Source organism: Carcharhinus amblyrhynchos, chromosome 16 (genome assembly GCF_965287045.1).
Source record: "Carcharhinus amblyrhynchos chromosome 16, sCarAmb.v2.hapA, whole genome shotgun sequence".
Taxonomy (NCBI): Eukaryota; Metazoa; Chordata; class Chondrichthyes; order Carcharhiniformes; family Carcharhinidae; genus Carcharhinus; species Carcharhinus amblyrhynchos.
In genome coordinates this window covers 59,572,618-59,592,271 of record NC_137339.1, presented here as the reverse complement: position 1 = coordinate 59,592,271, position 19,654 = coordinate 59,572,618, and the positions used below count along the sequence as shown (strand labels likewise).

The 19,654-nt window shown below is 49.8% G+C and overlaps 1 protein-coding gene across 1 annotated transcript in view; it reads right to left on the bottom strand.

Moving 5' to 3' along the window:
- megf8 (multiple EGF-like-domains 8) overlaps positions 1-19,654 on the bottom strand; it is a 91,103-nt gene that overhangs the window by 10,019 nt on the left and 61,430 nt on the right. The window contains 13 exon segments of the mRNA XM_080205156.1: positions 93-294; positions 1,260-1,389; positions 1,925-2,165; positions 8,834-8,979; positions 8,981-9,254; positions 10,758-10,929; positions 11,285-11,480; positions 12,370-12,485; positions 12,837-12,947; positions 13,109-13,338; positions 13,843-13,987; positions 14,087-14,309; positions 16,717-16,927. Of these exon segments, the coding sequence (XP_080061282.1) occupies positions 93-294; positions 1,260-1,389; positions 1,925-2,165; positions 8,834-8,979; positions 8,981-9,254; positions 10,758-10,929; positions 11,285-11,480; positions 12,370-12,485; positions 12,837-12,947; positions 13,109-13,338; positions 13,843-13,987; positions 14,087-14,309; positions 16,717-16,927 (2,397 nt within the window).

Here is a 19,654-nt window from a genome sequence, read left to right as displayed (position 1 = left end):
GATAAACACTTGTCGATTCAAATCAGTGAAGAGAGAACAGATACCTCCAGATGTGCTGAGTACGTGCAGCAATTCCCCTCATTGCACCATACCTGTGCGTTTGAACTGACGTGTCCACATACACTTCCCAGAGGCAGTGCACTTGTTGCAATCAGAGGCTTCACATGATATTTCAGAGCAGTTGCTGGCAACAAAGATCTCGCGCTGATTAATGCGGCAGTCGTTCTCCTTTGTGCAGCTGGTGTTTGTGCTGATACAGGCTCCCTCGGGGCAGTTGGTGCACCATTTACACCTCTAAGAGGAACAAAGAGTGTGAGTGAATCATAGGCCTGACATCTGTTATTCACACAAATAGGGCTTCAGTGATTCACATCATCCGTCGGTGAGCTTGCATGTTGGAATGGGATGGGAGAGCAAGCAGGCAATCAATGAGCATGGTTAGGGGTGCATGCAGAGCAGAAAGCCGAAGGGGGAGCATATTAGGATTGACACGAATGCAAATGTGTGTGAGAGAGTTCGGATGCAAGGTGGGGGTGGGGGTGGCGGGCGCGCGCGTGCCAGAGGGAGGGAGGGCGACGGGGGGGGGGCGCGCGCGAGAGACGGAGGGGGGGCGCGCGCGAGAGACGGAGGGGGGGCGCGCGCGAGAGACGGAGGGGGGGCGCGCGCGAGAGACGGAGGGGGGGCGCGCGCGAGAGACGGAGGGGGGGCGCGCGCGAGAGACGGAGGGGGGGCGCGCGCGAGAGACGGAGGGGGGGCGCGCGCGAGAGACGGAGGGGGGGCGCGCGCGAGAGACGGAGGGGGGGCGCGCGCGAGAGACGGAGGGGGGGCGCGCGCGAGAGACGGAGGGGGGGCGCGCGCGAGAGACGGAGGGGGGGCGCGCGCGAGAGACGGAGGGGGGGCGCGCGCGAGAGACGGAGGGGGGGCGCGCGCGAGAGACGGAGGGGGGCGCGCGCGAGAGACGGAGGGGGGGCGCGCGCGAGAGACGGAGGGGGGGCGCGCGCGAGAGACGGAGGGGGGGCGCGCGCGAGAGACGGAGGGGGGGCGCGCGCGAGAGACGGAGGGGGGGCGCGCGCGAGAGACGGAGGGGGGGCGCGCGCGAGAGACGGAGGGGGGGCGCGCACGAGAGACGGAGGGGGGGCGCGCGCGAGAGACGGAGGGGGGGCGCGCGCGAGAGACAGAGGGGGGGCGCGCGCGAGAGACAGAGGGGGGGCGCGCGCGAGACTGAGCTGCACACAAGACTGAGGTTTGTCAGTACTCACCAGTTTCTGCATTTGACCCATGACCTTGGGGTGGCGAGCCAAGCACTCACTGCATGTTTTCAAACGCCGACAGTCATCCGGGAACTTGGGCAGAGGGTCACAGAGCGAGCTTCCTGACTCGACCCCATACCTGGCAAGAAAAAGCAATAGTATTGCAGAAGGTGCATCAGTGGAACACCAGAACAGAAGCAAATTATAAAGATGTTAAAAGCTCAACACCAGGCGGAGAGAAACACTGCCTGCTGGGTTGTTCAAGATCTCTCCGGGAATCTGCTAGCCCCCTCCCCGGGCCCGCGAGCTGTCGCGTCTCCCTGGTGTGGAGATGCTGGTGTTGGACTGGGGTAAACACAGTAAGAAGTCTCACAACACCAGGTTAAAGTCCAACAGATTTATTTGATCGTAAACCCACTAGCTTTCAGGGTTTGCCTCTTCATCAGGTGAGTGGAAAGTTCTGGTCACAAACCGAGCATATAAAGGCACACACAGTTTATAGAATACTGATTAGAATGCGAGTCTTTACAGCTAATCAATTCTTAAAAGTGCAGACAATGTGAGTGGAGATAGCATTAAGCTCTCTGGCTCTGGGATCTGCTGGGTCTCCCTGAGCCTGGGATCTGTTGGGTCTCTTTAGGTCTGGGTGAGTAATGGAAATGTTGAACTCCTACCTCTCTGCTTCGTCTGCAGACAAACAACTCCCATTACGTACTGAACGGCACCACACACAGCTGCTGCTGTTACAGGCTCCCGGGTTGGTGAATATTAGACACGGATCCAGTGGGATGGAGAGAGCTACCATTGAGCCCAGCATGACTCCCCCATATCCTGCCGAGATGTACAGCTTCTTCTTCAGCCTGACAGCGGCGTGAGAAATCGAACCTTTCATTGGCACTCCCAGGACTGAGCCCCCTACAGAGAAGGGAGAGCTTCCAGTCAGACAGCTCACTGAACAGGGGTGGGGCAGGTCAATCAAAGACTGGGGGTGGGGGGAGGGTGGATGAGTGCAGCAATGGTTGTCCAGGAGTGGAAAGTAAAAAGTCATTTGGAGGTAGAGGAAGGGATGCAGGATGAGGGGGCCAACCCGTGGTCAGGGGCGAGGGGGCCAGCCCGTGGTCAGGGGCGAGGGGGCCATTCCTGGGACAAGGTGAGGGGTTGGGCTGCGATGTCAGTCTTGGGTTGAGGGTGAGAGGTTAGTCTTGGAGCAGAGGTGGGTTCAGCTGTGGAACAGGGTGAGCAGCTCAGTCAATGGGAGGGCAGGAATTCTGAAGCAGGGTCAGGTCAGTCAGGGGTTGGGGGAGAGGGAAGGAGGTCAGGTAGGGATAGAGGTAAGGGTGGGAAGTCAGTTGAGTGGGTAAGGGTTCAGACCAGTAGAAACTCTTTTGCATTTAGGTAGTAAAACACACCAAAGTGATTTCACAAGCATGATGAAACAATATTTCAGACTGAACCACACTGATATCAGAACTGGTGTTTTAAAGACATGGTCAAAGAGGAAGGGGAAATGTGGAAAGATTCCGGGAGGGAAATCCAGAGGGAGCTGGAGGCCGCAATGTTGGATAGCATAGACACAAGAAACCCACAGACTCTTTGAAACATAGCCCAATGTATCAAAACACTTCACAGGAACGATCCATGACTCAAAGTGAACATGATGTGGATGTGCCGGCATTGGACTGGGGTAAACACAGTAAGAAGTCTGACAACACCAGGTTTTAGTCCAACCGATTTATTTGATAGTACACTCACTAGCTTTCGGGGTTAGCCCCTTCGTCAGGTGAATGGAGATTTCTGGCCTCAGACAGAGCATATAAAGCACAGACAGTTTACAGATTACTGATTAGAATGCGAATCTTTACACCTAACCTGCTGTTCAAGTCCTAAAGTGGCTGACAATGTGAGTGGAAGGAGCACTGAGCACAGGTTGAAGAGATGTGTGTTGTCTCCAGACAGTACAGTAAGTGAGGTTTTGCAAACCCAGGCAAGTCACGGGGGTTACAGATAGTGCGACATGAACCCAAGATCCTTGTTGAGACCGTCCTCATGTGCACGGAACTTGGCTATCATTTGGCTATCAAAACCACACTTACTGTGAGATCTCATTGAGACGTATAAGATGATGAATGGGATGGATAGGATAGAGGTGGAGAGACTCTTCCCGCTCAAAAAAGACAGTAGGACTAGGGGGCACAGCCTCAAGATAAAGGGGGGGGCGGTTTAGAACGGAGTTGAGGAGGAACTTCTTCACTCAAAGGGTGGTGAATCTCTGGAATTCTCTGCCCGTTGAAGTGGTGGAGGCTGCCTCGCTAAATATTTTTAAAACGCGGGTTGATGGGTTTTTGATAAGAGAGGGGATTAAGGGTTATGGGGAGAGGGCGGGAAGGTGGAACTGAGCCACGACAGATCAGCCATGATCTTATTGAATGGCGGGGCAGGCTCGAAGGGCTAGATGGCCTACTCCTGCTCCTATTTCTTATGTTCTTATGTACTGTCTGGAGACAATACACATCTCTTTAACCTGTGATCAGTGCTCCTTCCACTCACATTGTCAGCCACTTCAAGACTTAAACAGCAGGTTAGGTGTAAAGATTCGCATTCTAATCAGTAATCTGTAAACCATCTGTGCTTTATATGCTCTGTCTGAGGCCAGAACTCTCCATTCACCTGACGAAGGGGCTAACCCCGAAAGCTAGTGAGTGTACTATCAAATAAATCGGATGGACTTAAACCTAGTGTCGTCAGACTTTTTACTGTGTTTCAAAGTGAACACACAGAACAAAAAAAAGTACAGCACAGGAGTAGGCCCTTAATAGGTCCTCTAAGCCTGTGCCATCATGATGCCCTAATTAAAAAAAAACCTGCCCCTACTAGATCCATATCCCTCTATTCCCCCCCCCATTCATGTACCCATCTAGATGCCTCTTAAATGTTGCTAATGTGCCTGCTTCCACCACCTCCCCTGGCAGCACGTTCCATCACCCACCACTCCCTCCGTGAAAAACTCCCCCCACTCATCTTCCTTAAACTTTCTCCCTCTCACCTTGAACCTGTGCCCTCTTGTAACTGACATTTCCACCTAGGGAAAAAGCCTCCGACTGTCCACCTTGTCTATGCCTCTGGTAATTTTGTAGACCTCTATTACGTCTCCCCTCAGCCTCTGTCTTTCCAGTGAAACAGGACCACATGAGGTGGAGTGGAGATAAGGCAAGACATCCTCTGCAACAGTGAGTGGAGATGAGATGGAGGAACAGGCTGAAGGAGACAATAAGAGGGCAACAGCCCAGGTGAAGAACTGGCAGATGCTGCTGAATGAAACAGAGGAGTACGTGGGAAGAGGAAAAGGAGGGAGCAGATTGTGTGCAGAAACTCAGGGCGCTAAGGCAATGATGGAAAGGTGACAGAGGAATACAGAGCAGGGAAAATCAGCTGCAGGGATTAGACAGAGACACAAGTGAGAGCTGGTGATGACGGCAAAACAATGAGCATCAGGACAGGTTCCAGCAAGGTTAGAATGTGCTATTAGGTGTGAGTTATTCCTGAGTTATTGGGAGTGATCCAGGTGTCAGTGTACCTGTGTTATTGTGTGATGAGGGTGTGGCTGTCCCTGTGTTATTGTGAGATCCAGGTGTTGCTGTCCCTGTGTTATTGAGAGTGATCCAAGTGTTGTACCTGTGTTATTCGAAGTGATCCAGGTGTTGTACCTGTGTTATTGGGAGTGATCCAGGTGTTGTACCTGTGTTATTGGGAGTGATCCAGGTGTTGTACCTGTGTTATTGGGAGTGATCCAGGTGTTGTACCTGTGTTATTGGGAGTGATCCAGGTGTTGTACCTGTGTTATTGGGAGTGATCCGGGTGTTGTACCTGTGTTATTGGGAGTGATCCAGGTGTTGTACCTGTGTTATTGGGAGTGATCCAGGTGTTGTACCTGTGTTATTGGGAGTGATCCAGGTGTTGTACCTGTGTTATTGGGAGTGATCCAGGTGTTGTACCTGTGTTATTGGGAGTGATCCAGGTGTTGCTGTACCTGTATTATTGGGAGCGATCCAGGTGTTGCTACACCTGTGTTATTGGGAATGATCCAGGTGTTGCTATACCTGTGTTATTGGGAATGATCCAGGTGTTGCTATACCTGTGTTATTGGGAATGATCCAGGTGTTGCTATACCTGTGTTATTGGGAATGATCCAGGTGTTGTACCGGTGTTACTGGGAGTAATCCAGGTGTTGCTGTACCTGTGTTATTGGAAGTGATCCAGGTGTTGCTCTACCTGTATAATTGGGAGTGATCCAGGTGTTGCTCTACCTGTATAATTGGGAGTGATCCCAATTATACGGAGGAGGACACAAATATAGTTTGCCGGATATTAAAGACAGAAGGATGGTAGGAGATGAGGTCCTTAATGCGATTACTGTCACTAGAGAGGTGGTGCTTGATAGACTTTGAATTTATCAAAATTCGCTGGACTCTGGGGAAGTGCCGGAAGATTGGAAAACGGCTAATGTTACACCCGTTTAAAAAAGATAGTAGACAAAAGGCAGGGAATTATAGGCCGGTTAGTTTAATGTCTGTAGTTGGAAAAATGCTAGAATCCGTCATCAAAGAAGAAATAGCGAGGCACCTAGAAAAGAATGATTTGATAGAGCAGTCGCAGCACGGATTCATGAAGGGGAAGTTGTGTTTGACGAATTTATTGGATTTCTTTGAGGATGTGACTAATGTGGTAGACAGAGGGGAACTGGTGGATGTTGTGTTTTTAGATTTCCAAAAGGTATTTGATAAGGTACCTCACAAAGGTTGCTGCAAAAGATTAGGGTGCACGGAGTTGGGGGTAAGGTGTTAGCGTGGATAGAGGATTGGTTGTCTAATAGGAGGCAGAGAGTTGGTATCAATGGGTGCCATTCTGGTTGGCAGTTGGTGACTAGTGGAGTGCCGCAGGGATCAGTGCTGGGGCCTCAACTGTTTACCATTTACATAGATGATCTGGAGGAGAGGGCTGAGTGTAGGGTAACAAAATTTGCTGATGACATGTGGAAAAGCAAATTGCGTGGAGGGTGTGGAAAGTCTGCAGAGAGATCTGGATAGGCTGAGTGAGTGGGCGAGGACCTGGCAGATGGAGTATAATGTTAGCAGATGTGAGGTTATTCACTTTGGAAGAAATAATAGTAGGAGGGATTATTATTTAAAAGGCGAAAAGCTGCAGCATGCTACGGTGCAGAGGGACCTGGGGATCCTTGTACACGAATTGCAAAAACCCAGTTTGCAGGTGCAGCAGGTGATCAAGAAGGCAAATGGAATGCTGGCCTTTATAGCGAGGGGGATAGAATATAAAAGTAGGGAGGTCTTGCTGCAACTGTACAGGGCACTGGTGAGGCCGCAGCTGGAGTACTTTGTGCAGTTTTGGTTGCTGCACTTGCGGAAGGATATATTGGCCTTGGAGGGAGTGCAGAGAAGGTTCGCTGGGCTGATACCAGAGATGAGGGGGTTGGCCTATGAGGAGAGATTGAATAGACTGGGGCTGTATTCGTTGGAGTTTAGAAGGATGAGGGGGGATCTTATAGAGACATAAGATAAGGAAGGAGATAGATAGGGTAGAGGTAGAGAGATTCTTCCCACTTAGAAAGGATAGCAAAACTAGAGGGCACAGCCTCAAAATAAGCGGGGGGCGGGCAGTTTAGATCGGAGTTGAGGAGGAACTTCTTCACTCAAAGGGTGATGAATCTCTGGAACTCTCTGCCCATTGAAGTGGTGGAGGCTACGTTTCTGAATACATTTAAGTCACGGATAGATAGGTTTCTGATAGACAAGGGAATTAAGGGTTATGGGGAGAAAGCGGGAAAAGTGGAATTGATCCACTTCAGATCAGCCATGATCTTATTGAATGGCGGGGCAGGCTCGAAGGGCTAGATGGCCTACTCCTGCTCCTATTTCTTATGTTCTTATGATCCAGGTGTTGCACTACCTGTACAATTGGGAGTGACCCAGGTGTTGCTATACCTGTGTTATTGGGAGTGATCCAGGTGTTGCTGTACCTGTGTTATTAGGAGTGATCCAGGTGTTACTGTACCTGTGTTATTGGGAGTGATCCAGGTGTTACTGTACCTGTGTTATTGGGAGTGATCCAGGTGTTGCTGTACCTGTATAATTGGGAGTAATCCAGGTGTTGCTATACGTGTATAATTGGGAGTGATCCAGGTGTGTACCTGTGTTATCGGGAGTGATCCAGGTGTTGCACCTGTGTTATTGGGAATGATCCAGGTGTTGCACCTGTGTTATTGGGAGTGATCCAGGTGTTGCACCTGTGTTATTGGGAGTGATCCAGGTGTTGCACCTGTGTTATTGGGAGTGATCCAGGTGTTGCACCTGTGTTATTGGGAGTGATCCAGGTGTTGCACCTGTGTTATTGGGAGTGATCCAGGTCTTGTACCTGTGTTATTGGGAGTGATCCAGGTGTTGCTGTACCTGTGTTATTGGGAGTGATCCAGGTGTTACTGTACCTGTGTTATTGGGAGTGATCCAGGTGTTGCTGTACCTGTATAATTGGGAGTAATCCAGGTGTTGCTATACGTGTATAATTGGGAGTGATCCAGGTGTGTACCTGTGTTATCAGGAGTGATCCAGGTGTTGCACCTGTGTTATTGGGAATGATCCAGGTGTTGCACCTGTGTTATTGGGAGTGATCCAGGTGTTGCACCTGTGTTATTGGGAGTGATCCAGGTGTTGCACCTGTGTTATTGGGAGTGATCCACGTGTTGCACCTGTGTTATTGGGAGTGATCCAGGTGTTGCACCTGTGTTATTGGGAGTGATCCAGGTCTTGTACCTGTGTTATTGGGAGTGATCCAGGTGTTGCTGTACCTGTATAATTGGGAGTAATCCAGGTGTTGCTATACCTGTGTTATTGGGAGTGATCCAGATGTCATACCTGTGTTACTGAGAGTGATCCAGGTGTTGCTGTACCTGTGTTATTGGGAGTGATCCAGGTGTTGCTATACCTGTATAATTGGGAGTGATTCAGGTGTTGCTGTACCTGTATAATTGGGAGTGATCCAGGTGTTGTACCTGTGTTATTGGGAGTGATCCAGGTGTTGCTGTACCTGTGTTATTGGGAGTGATCCAGGTGTTGTACCTGTGTTATTGGGAGTGATCCAGGTGTTGCTGTACCTGTATAATTGGGAGTGATCCAGGTGTTGTACCTGTGTTATTGGGAGTGATCCAGGTGTTGCTGTACCTGTGTTATTGGGAGTGATCCAGGTGTTGCACCTGTGTTATTGGGAGTGATCCAGGTCTTGTACCTCTGTTATTGGGAGTGATCCAGGTGTTGTACCTGTGTATTGGGAGTGATCCAGGTGTTGTACCTGTGTTATTGGGAGTGATCCAGGTGTTGTACCTGTGTTATTGGGAGTGATCCAGGTGTTGCTGTACCTGTGTTACTGAGAGTGATCCAGGTGTTGTACCTGTGTTATTGGGAGTGATCCAGGTGTTGTACCTGTGTTATTGGGAGTGATCCAGGTGTTGTACCTGTGTTATTGGGAGTGATCCAGGTGTTGTACCTGTGTTATTGGGAGTGATCCAGGTGTTGTACCTGTGTTATTGGGAGTGATCCAGGTGTTGCAGTTGATCTGGTAGAACAAGACATCAGCGCTGAAATCCTCCTGCTCTGTTCGGCCTCCAATGACTACCATTGTATCCCGGAAGAGTGCGGCGACGTGGAAAAAGTGGGAGAAAGGCTAGAAATGATGACAAAATGGTAACCATTAGCCAGGGAGAAGCAAGGGAACTATTCTCTTTGTTTTCCATTCTCTTGCCAGTGACTGCCTTCTGAGCAGTATTGCTAAATACCTTTGTGCCATAGGAGGGCGCGAGGAGGCTCCAGGTTAGGTTGGGTAGGTATAAACTGTACAGTTCACGTGAGGCTGATACACTCTCCAGGTAAAATCGATAGCCGCCAAACACATACAGTGCATCAGTGGCCTCGTGATAGACTGTTGAGTGCCCGTACAAACCTGCAATGAGCAGACAACTTGATCAATAGGCTGAAAACTGGGCCCATATCATTCTAACAAACAGTACCAGGGCACACGAACACATTGCCCACCACCAGAACAGGGCAACAGATAACCCCACTTGTGATAGATTGCCACATCCTTTTCCCCCCGCCCCACTATCTGAACTGCAACTGCACTGTAAGGATCAGGGTCTGTGTACAGTGTAAGTCAGTGCGCACCTGTGTGTATGCATGTGTGTGTGTGTACGCAAGCAAGTCAATGTAGGGATGTGTGGATCAGTGTGAGTCTGTGTGTATGAGTCAGTTGGTGGGTGGGGGTGGGAGGAGAGAGATACAGTGAGAATCCGTGTGTGGAGGTCAGGGCTTGTGTACAGTGTGAGTCTGTGTGTGGGGGTCAGGCTCTGCTCTGATGAGGAGAATCGCAACAGACATGTAAGATGCTGAAAGACGCCCTCGTGAGAACAGGATATGACACTCAACTCATCGATCAACAATTCCGACGTGCCACAGTGAAACACCGCATAGACGTCTTCATGAGACGAACACGGGACACGGAAGACAGAGTATCCTTTGCTGCCTAGTACTTCCCCAGAGCGGAGAAGCTACAACATCTCCTCCAGAGCATTCAAAATGTCATCGATGAAGACAAATATCCCCCACACCTCCACTACTTACCTTCAAACAACCGCACAACCTTAAATAGACATATAAGCAGCAAACTACCCAGCCTTCATGGGAATAGTGACCACAACACCACATATACCCTGCCACAGCAACCTCTGCAAGACGTGCTGGATCATCAACACAGGATGCCATCATCTCATATGGAAACACCATCCATCAGGTACACGGTACATACTCTTGTGACTTGGCCAACATTTTCTACTTGATACGCTGCAGGAAAGCATGTCCCGAGGCATGGTACACTGGGGAGACTATGTAGATGCTGAGACAATGGATGAATGGACACTGCTCAACAATTACCAGGCAGGAGTGTTCCCTTCCTGTCAGGGAACCCTTCAGCAATTAAGGGCATTCAGCCTCTGATCTTTGGTCAAGCGTTCTCCAAGGTGGCCTTCACCTCACATGACAATGCAGAATCACCAAACAAAAACTGATAACCACATGAAGAAGGCCTCAATTGGGATCTTGGGTTCATGTCACACTCTCTGTAATCCCTATGACATGTCTGGGCCTGCAAAATCTCACTAACTGCCCCGGCTGGAGACAATTCACAACCCTTTAACCTGTGCTTAACCCTCTCTCCACTCACACTGAGTGTATCCATAAAGACCAGATTACCTGCTAAGATTTGCATTCCAACCATTATAATTGAGTTTGTGTCTCTACATGCCCTGTTTGTGAACTGAACTCTTCACTCACCCGATGAAGAGGCAAGGCTACCAAATAAACCTGTTGGGCTTTAATCTGGTGTTGTGAGACTGCTCTCTCCATGTGCCCTGTGGGTGTACAATGCTTTATTTCTTGTCTCCTACTATACCTGTGGGTGCAGTTCCTGTTGCCTGGCTGATGCTCCAGGTTCCTGAGTCAATCTTATATCCCAGCAGTTTATTGTTGAAGCCATTCTTTGGGGAGTAACCACCAACGAGGAGCAAAGTAGAGTTCCGGCATTGGGTCAGGGTGTGGCCAGCAACTGGGAGTAAAATGTCGGACTGCAGGAAGCAACAAAGAAGAGTTAACCAAGCCATGCCACTCCACATACACTGCCGACAGGGGTCTCTCTGACTATTCACATCCCTATCCTCGACAACACTCACTCTCCCCGTGTGAGGGGAGTGAGTCTCCCATTCAATCTTGACAACACCCACTCTCCCCATGTGAAGGAGTGAGTTTCCCCACCCTTGACAACAATCACTCTCCCTGAATCTCCCTCACAGGAACCTGGACTAGGAGGGGAAGAAGAATGGAGAGCAGTTTGTCCTGTGTATCGGTGTCAATAGCACTCGTGAGACACGCTGCTTCCTGATTAACGGCCAATCATATTGTTGATGTAAAACAAATCCATACCTTTCCCTCAGTCCACTGCTGCCTGGTCATATCGAACAGCCAGAAATCACTGGCGACTCCGGAGTCAGTGAGTCCCCCAAGCACATACATGATGTCTCTGGAAGGAATGGAGGTAGCTGCATGGAAATAGCGTGGGCTGGGTCTCGGACCCTGTGTCTGCACTTCTCGGCTCCAGTGACGATCAGCCAGAGAAAACCTGCCAGAGGACACTCAAGATAACATCATCCACCTGGAAAATTAACACCCTTTCTTTCTCCAGGGAGGCGGAGCTACTAGCAGCATTTTCAGCACCCACAGTAGTTGCAATTTGCCTATTCTTGTTCAATTGTGTTTTCTAATTTGTGAAGATACCTTTGTCATAGTCCCCAGTAGGTTGTGTAAGAAATAATGTCTGCTGCTCTTTGACCCCTCTTCTCCCAGCATTTAAATCTGTACGTCCACTTTATTCATGGTTAAAGGGGGGATCTTATAAAGACTTACAAGATAATGAAGGGGCTAGATAGGGTAGAGAGATTCTTCCCGCTTAGAAAGGATAGCAGGACTAGAGGGCACAGTCTCAAGATAAGGGGGGGGGTAAGTTTAGATCAGAGAGGAGGAGGAACTTCTTCACTCAAAGTGGTGAATCTCTGGAATTCTCTGCCCATTGAAGTGGTGGAGGCTACCTTGTTGAATATATTTAAGTCACAGATAGATAGATTTCTGATAGACAAGGGAATTAAGGGTTATGGGGAGAAAGCAGGAAAGTGGAACTGATTCACTTCGGATCAGCCATGATCTTACTGAATGGCGGGGCAGGCTCGAAGGGCTGGATGACCTGCTCCTGCTCCTATTTCTTATGTTCTTATGTTAAAATGCAAAACTAACAAATGACACACTGTAAATGGCCACCAGTGTGGCAGCAACAGACATACTGCAAATGGCTATTGGTCTAGCAGCAAGGGGCACGCTGCAAATGGCCACCAGTCTGGCACAACAGACACACTGTAAGTGGCCACCAGTCTGGGAAAAGTAAATAGATTAACAATAAGATTTCAATCCCTCTCTGACAGGGTCTCCAACACCAAGGCTTGGTCAGTGCCACTTACTTGTAAATACTATTTAGAATCCCATCTCTCAGAGACAAACCAGCAAATATCCAGAGGCTTGAATCAGGGCCTTCCACCATTGAGTGTCCAAAACGCAATAAGGGATTTCCACGCTCCTGGGGATTGAGAATTACATTCAGAGCTTGGAGACAGGTGCTACATCCCCACAGAACACCAGAACCTAATCAACAGATGGTGAAGACGGGGGAGGGGGGTCAAGGGAGTAGTGGCAAGGGCACGATTTGGGGCCAATGGAGGGGGAGGGTGGTGCAGAGCAGGAGGGGGACGGGGAGGAGTGCAGAGCGGGAGGGGGACGGGGAGGAGTGCAGAGCGGGAGGGGGACGGGGAGGAGTGCAGAGCGGGAGGGGGACGGGGGTGGTGGTGGTGGTGCAGAGCGGGACTGGAGGGGGTGCAGAGCAGGACAGGGGGTGGGGGGGCAGGAGAGCAGTTGTCCTGTGTGTACTCACTGTCTGTGTGTTGGTGTCAGTGATGGTCTCCCAGGTGATTGTGCCGGAATGAGTGATTATTCCACAGTTGCTGCCGCCGAATCCAGTGGCACAGACACACCGTCCCGTGACCTGTCGGAGAACAGCTAGGGTTAGCAGAAGCCCAGACTTCACTGTGACCACACCGCGGGCCCCCCCCCCCAGGGGGGGTATGGTCATCCTCCATGACCCCCTGGTGGAACGGTCACTGCTTGGTTAATGTGAGGCAGTAGTTAGAGATGTGTTGGACTTACCGAATCACAGTAACCGCCCCATGTATGGGCTGAACAATTGTTGGGACATCTCTGCCAGCCACAGTCTGGCCCAACGTAGCCAGTGGCACACACACACTGCCCCATCTGGCACTGCTGGTTGGCGCCGCAGCTAGGCTGACAATTATTGACCGTGTATGTGGCATTGAAACCTTCCAAGGCAATGCCTGCTCCGATGGAGATGTTTGCTTCCAGATAAACAGTCAGCACACCTGACAACAGGAGAATAAAATCAATGAGAAATAAAAAACCCAGCCAAGAAAAGAGAAATATTATCAGCATATAGAAAAGCTGAACTTTCAAACATTCAGCAGACACAGCGAGAGACAAGTAACTATTCTGGATCAATCACATTCTACAGCTTCCGCAACAATCACAGACCTGAAATATGGACATCACTGTCTTGGTAAAGGCAAACCCTTAACCAGACCATAGAAACTGCACTATTAGCACCTGTGTGCACACTAACTGTAGCTCAGAGGAAATGACATGGAAATACAGAGCACGCTCCTGGCGACGCACCGCGCTCCCGGTGACGCACCGTGACAGAGCGCTCTTCCAATGACGCACCGTGACAGAGCACTCTCCCAGTGATGCACTGTGACAGAGTGCTCTCCCAGTGACACACCGAGACAGAGCCCTCTTCCAGTGACGCACTGTGACAGAGCGCTCTCCTGGTGACGTTCCACCCACCAATACAGTTTCTACTAAGGTACCTGACATTGCGTCCACTGTGATTGGCTGATCCCAGCCATTGCCACAGAAGGCTCCAACAAGCTTGGGGTCAGCGTGGATTGTGCTGCTGAGATGGGAATCCATCAGGAATTCTGGAATCCCATCAAAGACGTAGACATAACTTTCCTGAAAGAAACACATGAGCAGGAATGAATTTGCTGTATGAACGGGACTGGGTAAAGAACTCTCTATCATCATCCGCCATTGCTCTCAAGTAATACTCACACCACACTTCATTCTGATGTCTGGTCTGATGGTCAAGCTGACCACTGGGCAGCTGCTCACCTCCTGACAGGATTCCAGTGAGTCAGAGGTGGACAGCACCCACAGGCAATAGGCCAGTCCATTTACTGAGATCCCGTGTCCTCTCATTGAGCCCAGTGCTGAGGATGAGATGTTTTTCAATAGGATTCGACCCTCACACTCACGGTAACATGTACCATTATCCCTGTAAAAACAACAAGCCGGGATCAATGCCTGAGTGGCTCTCGGCATATATGAAGGGGCCGATTACGTGCACTCGTGTGCTTATGTGTGCGTGCGGAGAGGGGAATGGGGGATACAGAGCTGGTGACATGGTGTGATCATTTTTCTGTCTGTGTGTTGTATATGCATCTGTCAGGGAGAGCATGTGAGAGTGGCTAGTGGGGTGCCCCAGGGGTCGGTGCTGGGGCCTCAGCTATTTACCATTTATATAGATGATCTGGAGGAGGGAACCGAGTGCAGGGTGTCGAAATTTGCTGATGACACCAAGATTGGGGGAAAGGCAAATTGTGCGGAGGGTGTGGAGAGTCTGCAGAAGGATCTAGATAGGCTGGGCGAATGGGCCAGGAAATGGCAAATGGAATTTAATGTTGGCAAGTGTGAGGTGGTCCACTTTGGTAGGAAGAATGGTAGGAAGGACTATTACTTACGTGGCGAAAAACTGCAGCAGGCGACGGTGCAGAGGGACCTCGGGGTCCTTGTGCACGAGTCGCAAAAACCCAGCTTGCAGGTGCAGCAGGTGGTCAGGAAGGCGAATGGGATGCTGGCCTTCATAGCGAGGGGGATTGAATATAAAAGTAGGGAGGTCTTGCTGCAGCTGTATAGGGCATTGGTGAGACCGCAGCTGGAGTACTGTGTGCAGTTTTGGGCGCCGCACCTGCGCAAGGATATTTTAGCCCTGGAGGGAGTGCAGAGGAGGTTTACTAGGCTGATACCGGAGTTGAGGGGATTGAGCTATGAGGAGAGGCTGAATAAACTGGGCTTGTACTCATTAGAGTTTAGAAGAATGAGGGGAGATCTCATTGAGACATATAAGATGATGAATGGGATGGATAGGATAGAGGTGGAGAGACTCTTCCCGCTCAAAAAAGACAGTAGGACTAGGGGGCACAGCCTCAAGATAAAGGGGAGGCGGTTTAGAACGGAGTTGAGGAGGAACTTCTTCACTCAAAGGGTGGTGAATCTCTGGAATTCTCTGCCCGTTGAAGTGGTGGAGGCTGCCTCGCTAAATATTTTTAAGAAGCGGGTTGATGGGTTCTTGATAAGACAGGGGATTAAGGGTTATGGGGAGAGGGCGGGAAAGTGGAACTGAGCCACGACAGATCAGCCATGATCTTATTGAATGGCGGGGCAGGCTCGAAGGGCTAGATGGCCTACTCCTGCTCCTATTTCTTATGTTCTTATGAGTGACAGTGTTCCCGAGTGAATGTGTAACTGTGTTTGTGTGTGAATGTCCCCATGTAACTATTGTGTCAGTGTGTATGCATCCATGTGCATGTGAAAGCCCACAAGAATGTGTGTGTTATTGAGTGAATATGAGCGCACGTGAGGCTCTTGTGTGTCACTGTGTTTGACTGTGCATGCATGCATGTGCCTGACTGTGTGTACTCAGTCTAACACAGTGACACACAAGAACCTCACATGCACGTGACTGTGTGCGCACACATGCGTGTTTAACTGTGTGTGTTTGTCCTTACACACCTGGTATAACTGCATGTGCGTGCTTGACTATGCATGCATTTGACTGAGCATGCATGCATTTGCACATGCATGTGTTTGACTGCGTGCATATAACCGTGCACATGTGGCTGCGCATCTGTGAGTTTGACAGTTTGCCTGTGCATGCACATGACCGTGCATATGTGAGCTGTGTATGTGTAGTTGAACAAATGACTGTGTATGTGTGACTGCACACACGTGACTGGTTGGCAAGTTGAATATGGGGTCGTGTGAGGTGATTGATATTGGTCAGAAGAACATAGAGACACAATATTAAATAACGCTTAAGGGTCTGCACAAGCAGTGGGACCAGTGCAAAAATCATTGAGGTGGCAAAAAAGGTGGAGAAAGGAGTCAATAAAGCTTATAGTATTCTGGCCTTTATTAATATAGGCATAAAATACAAGAGCAAGGAGTTTATGCTGAACTTATACAAGACCGCAGCTGGTATATTGTGTACAATATTGTGGGCGTCACATATAAGGATGTGAACACATTGGAGAGAGTGCAGAAGAGGCTTATGAGAACAGTGTAGGATGAGAAGCTTCAGTTATGAGGATAGATTGGAGAGCTGGGGAATGGTACGAGGTGGTTCATTTGAAGAGTCAGTCAGACACAACGGACCAAGTGGACTCCTCCTGCAATTGTGCGATTCTCTCCTTCTCACTGGGCAGACTTTTCTGGACTTTCCCACTGAGCGGGAACTTCCAGGCTTGCTAAAGGCAACCACCAAGATTCTCCCTCACCCCACCCCCCTGCCCATGGCAGCTCCCTGGCGGAGAAATGGGTGAGCAACAAGAAAAATCATAGACACTGGTAGGAAAATGCCACCCTCCTCTCTGCTGGGGAACAGGGAGACAGACTTCACTCACCGTGGGTCTCCGTAGTAACCAGCGACACAGTTGTGACAGTGCGTCCCTCCTGTGTTTTCCGTGCAGAAGCAGCTTCCCGTCGAGCCATCGCATTCCCCGAGCCAGCTGGCACCATGCCCGTTACAAGCACACTGCCGACAGCCATCCTTTTCTGTGGCGTTGCCGTAGCTGCCAGGTCGGCACAACTCGCAATGCTGCCCCATCGTCCAGTCTGTGAGGATCATAGTGAATTGGTCTTGGTCAGGAGAGAGCGAGAGTGTGTTCAAAACTGTTCAATATAATTCAAACGCTGTCTGCTTCAGCCCACTCCCCTATTCTTCCTCCAGTTACATTTTCCCTTACACACATTTCTCGAATTTGCAGCGGAGACTTGCCACTAATCTGTTTCCTCTCAGGTCAGAGAATTCACAATGTAAACAAAAAAAATCCTTCCCCAGCAACTCTAGGGTCCTTTTCGTCAATGATCTCCAATCTGTGGCCTTTGACTCTTGACCTTACACCCACTTCCCTCCCTCAACAGAAACAGTGTTTCCACATTTAGCAAGGTGGCACAGCGGTTAGCACTGCTGCCTCATAGCATCAGGCTTAGCTTGGGTGATTGTCTGTGTGGAGTTTGCACGTTCTCCCTGTGTCTGCGTGGGTTTCCTCCGGATGCTCCGGTTTCCTCCCACACTCCAAAAGACATGCTTGGCCATGCTAAATTCACCTTCAGTGTCCTTCAGTGACAATAATAACTAAACTTGAAACTTTACAGCTCTGTCACATCACCCTGAGCCTCCTGTGCTGTCAGGAGGCCAACATCAACTTCTTCCGTCAGCCCACAGAACATCCCAGAAAGACTGCTCAGCCAAGTGACAAAAGCAAAAATGAGGAACTCGGGAATGTTATCATTATTTGAAAAGAAATGTATTTTTTAAATTATTCTACAGGACATGGGCATCACCAGCTAGGGTAACTTTTATTGCCCATCCCTAATTGCTCCCTGAGAAGATGGTGGTGAGCTGCCTTCTCAAGCTGCTGCATTCTCTAAGGCCTAGGTACACCCACAATGCTGTTAGCAAGGGAGTTGCAGAATTTTGACTCCGCAACAGTGAAGGAATAGGTGATATATTTCCAAGTTGAGTGATGGAAGGGAATATCCAGGTGGTGGTGATCCCACGTCTCTGCTGTCCTTCTAGATGGCAGAGGCCACAGGCTAAGGAGCGTTAGTGGGTTGGTGCAGTAATCTTGTAGATGGTACACACGGCTGTCACTGTGCATCATAGTAGAAGGAGGGAATGTTGAAGGTGGTGGATGGAGTGTCACTTGTTAGCCTAAGCCTGGATATTATCCAGGTCTTGCTGCATTTGGACATGGACTGCTTCGGTATCTGAGGAGTCGCGAATGGTGTTGAACATTAGTGAACATCCCCATTTCTGACCTTACGGTGGAAGGAAGTTTATTGATGAAGCAGCTGAAGATTGATGGGCCTGAGACACTAGCCTGAGGGATTCCTGCAGAGATGCCCTGGAGCTGAGATGACTGACCTCAAACCACCACCACAATCATCTTCCTTTTTGCCAGGTATGACTCCAGCCAGTGGAGTTTTCCCTCCGATTCCCATTGATTCCAGTTCTATGAGGTCTCCTTGATGCCACACTGTCAAATGCTGCCTTAATGTCAAGGCCAGTCACTCTTTCCTCACCTCTGGAGTTTAACTCTTTTGTCAATGTTTGAACCAAGGTTGTAAAGAGGAGCTGAATGACCCTGGCAGAACACAAATTGAGCGTCCATGAGCAAGTTATTGCTGAATAAATGGTACTTGATAGCACTGTTGATGACCCCTTCCATCAGGATAAACAGATGAATTAGGAACAGGAGTAGGCCACACAGCCCCGCTCTGCCATTTGCAGAGATCTTGGCTGAATCCGGTGGTAACCCAAACCCCGAATTCCCACTGACACCCCGATAATCTTTCACTCCATTCCTTACCAAGGGACCTGTTGTAATGCAAGAAGCATGGCAGCCAATTAGGACGTAGCAAGCTTGCACGAACAGCAATTTGACCCAGATGTGACATTGGCTGAGGGATGGTTATCTTACATTCATTCGAGCAGGGCTAATTGGGCCTTGCTTTAATGTTACATCTGACAGTGCAGCACACCTTCAGTGCTGCGCTGGAATGTCAGCCATGCATTTTGCAGATGAGAAGAGAATTTGAAAATCATGCCATCACTTAACCAGCAGCCAGTCTTTGGTCAGGGAGCAGATGATTAGAACTTGGTGTTAGGACAGGAACAGCAAAGTTTTGGATCACCTTAAGTCTATGAATGGTAAGAATATGGAAGGGCAGCCGGAAGTGCATTGGAATACGGGAGGCAGTGGTGCACTGGCATTAGTATTAGTAATCTAGGGACCCAGGATAGTGCTCTGGGGACCTGGGTGCAAATCCCACCATGGCGCATAGTGAAATCTGAATTCAATAAAAATCTGGAATTACGAGTAGCTTGCACTGATAGCTCACAGCATCAGAGGCCTGGGTTCGATTTCAGCCTTGGGTCACCGCCTGTGTGCAGTTTGCACATTCTCCACGTGTCTGCATGGGTTTCCTCCAGGTGCTGTGGTTTCTTCCTCCACCCCAGCTGCAGGTTCGGTCAATTGGCCATGTTGAAATCGTCCCTTAATGGCCCAAGATGTGTGGGTTAGATGGATTAGCCTGGGTAAATGTGCGGGGGAGGCGAAACAGGCCTGGATAAGTCAGTGAGTGAGTCAGTGTAGGTCCAATGGGCCAAATGGCCTCCTTCCGCACTGTAGGAGCTCTGTGTTTCTGTGACCACAAAACCATTGTCAACAGTCAATAAACCCACCTGGTTCACTAATGTCCTTTAGGGAAGGAAATCTGCTGTCCTTACCCGGTCTGGACTACATGGGACACGAGACCCACAGCAATGTCACTGAT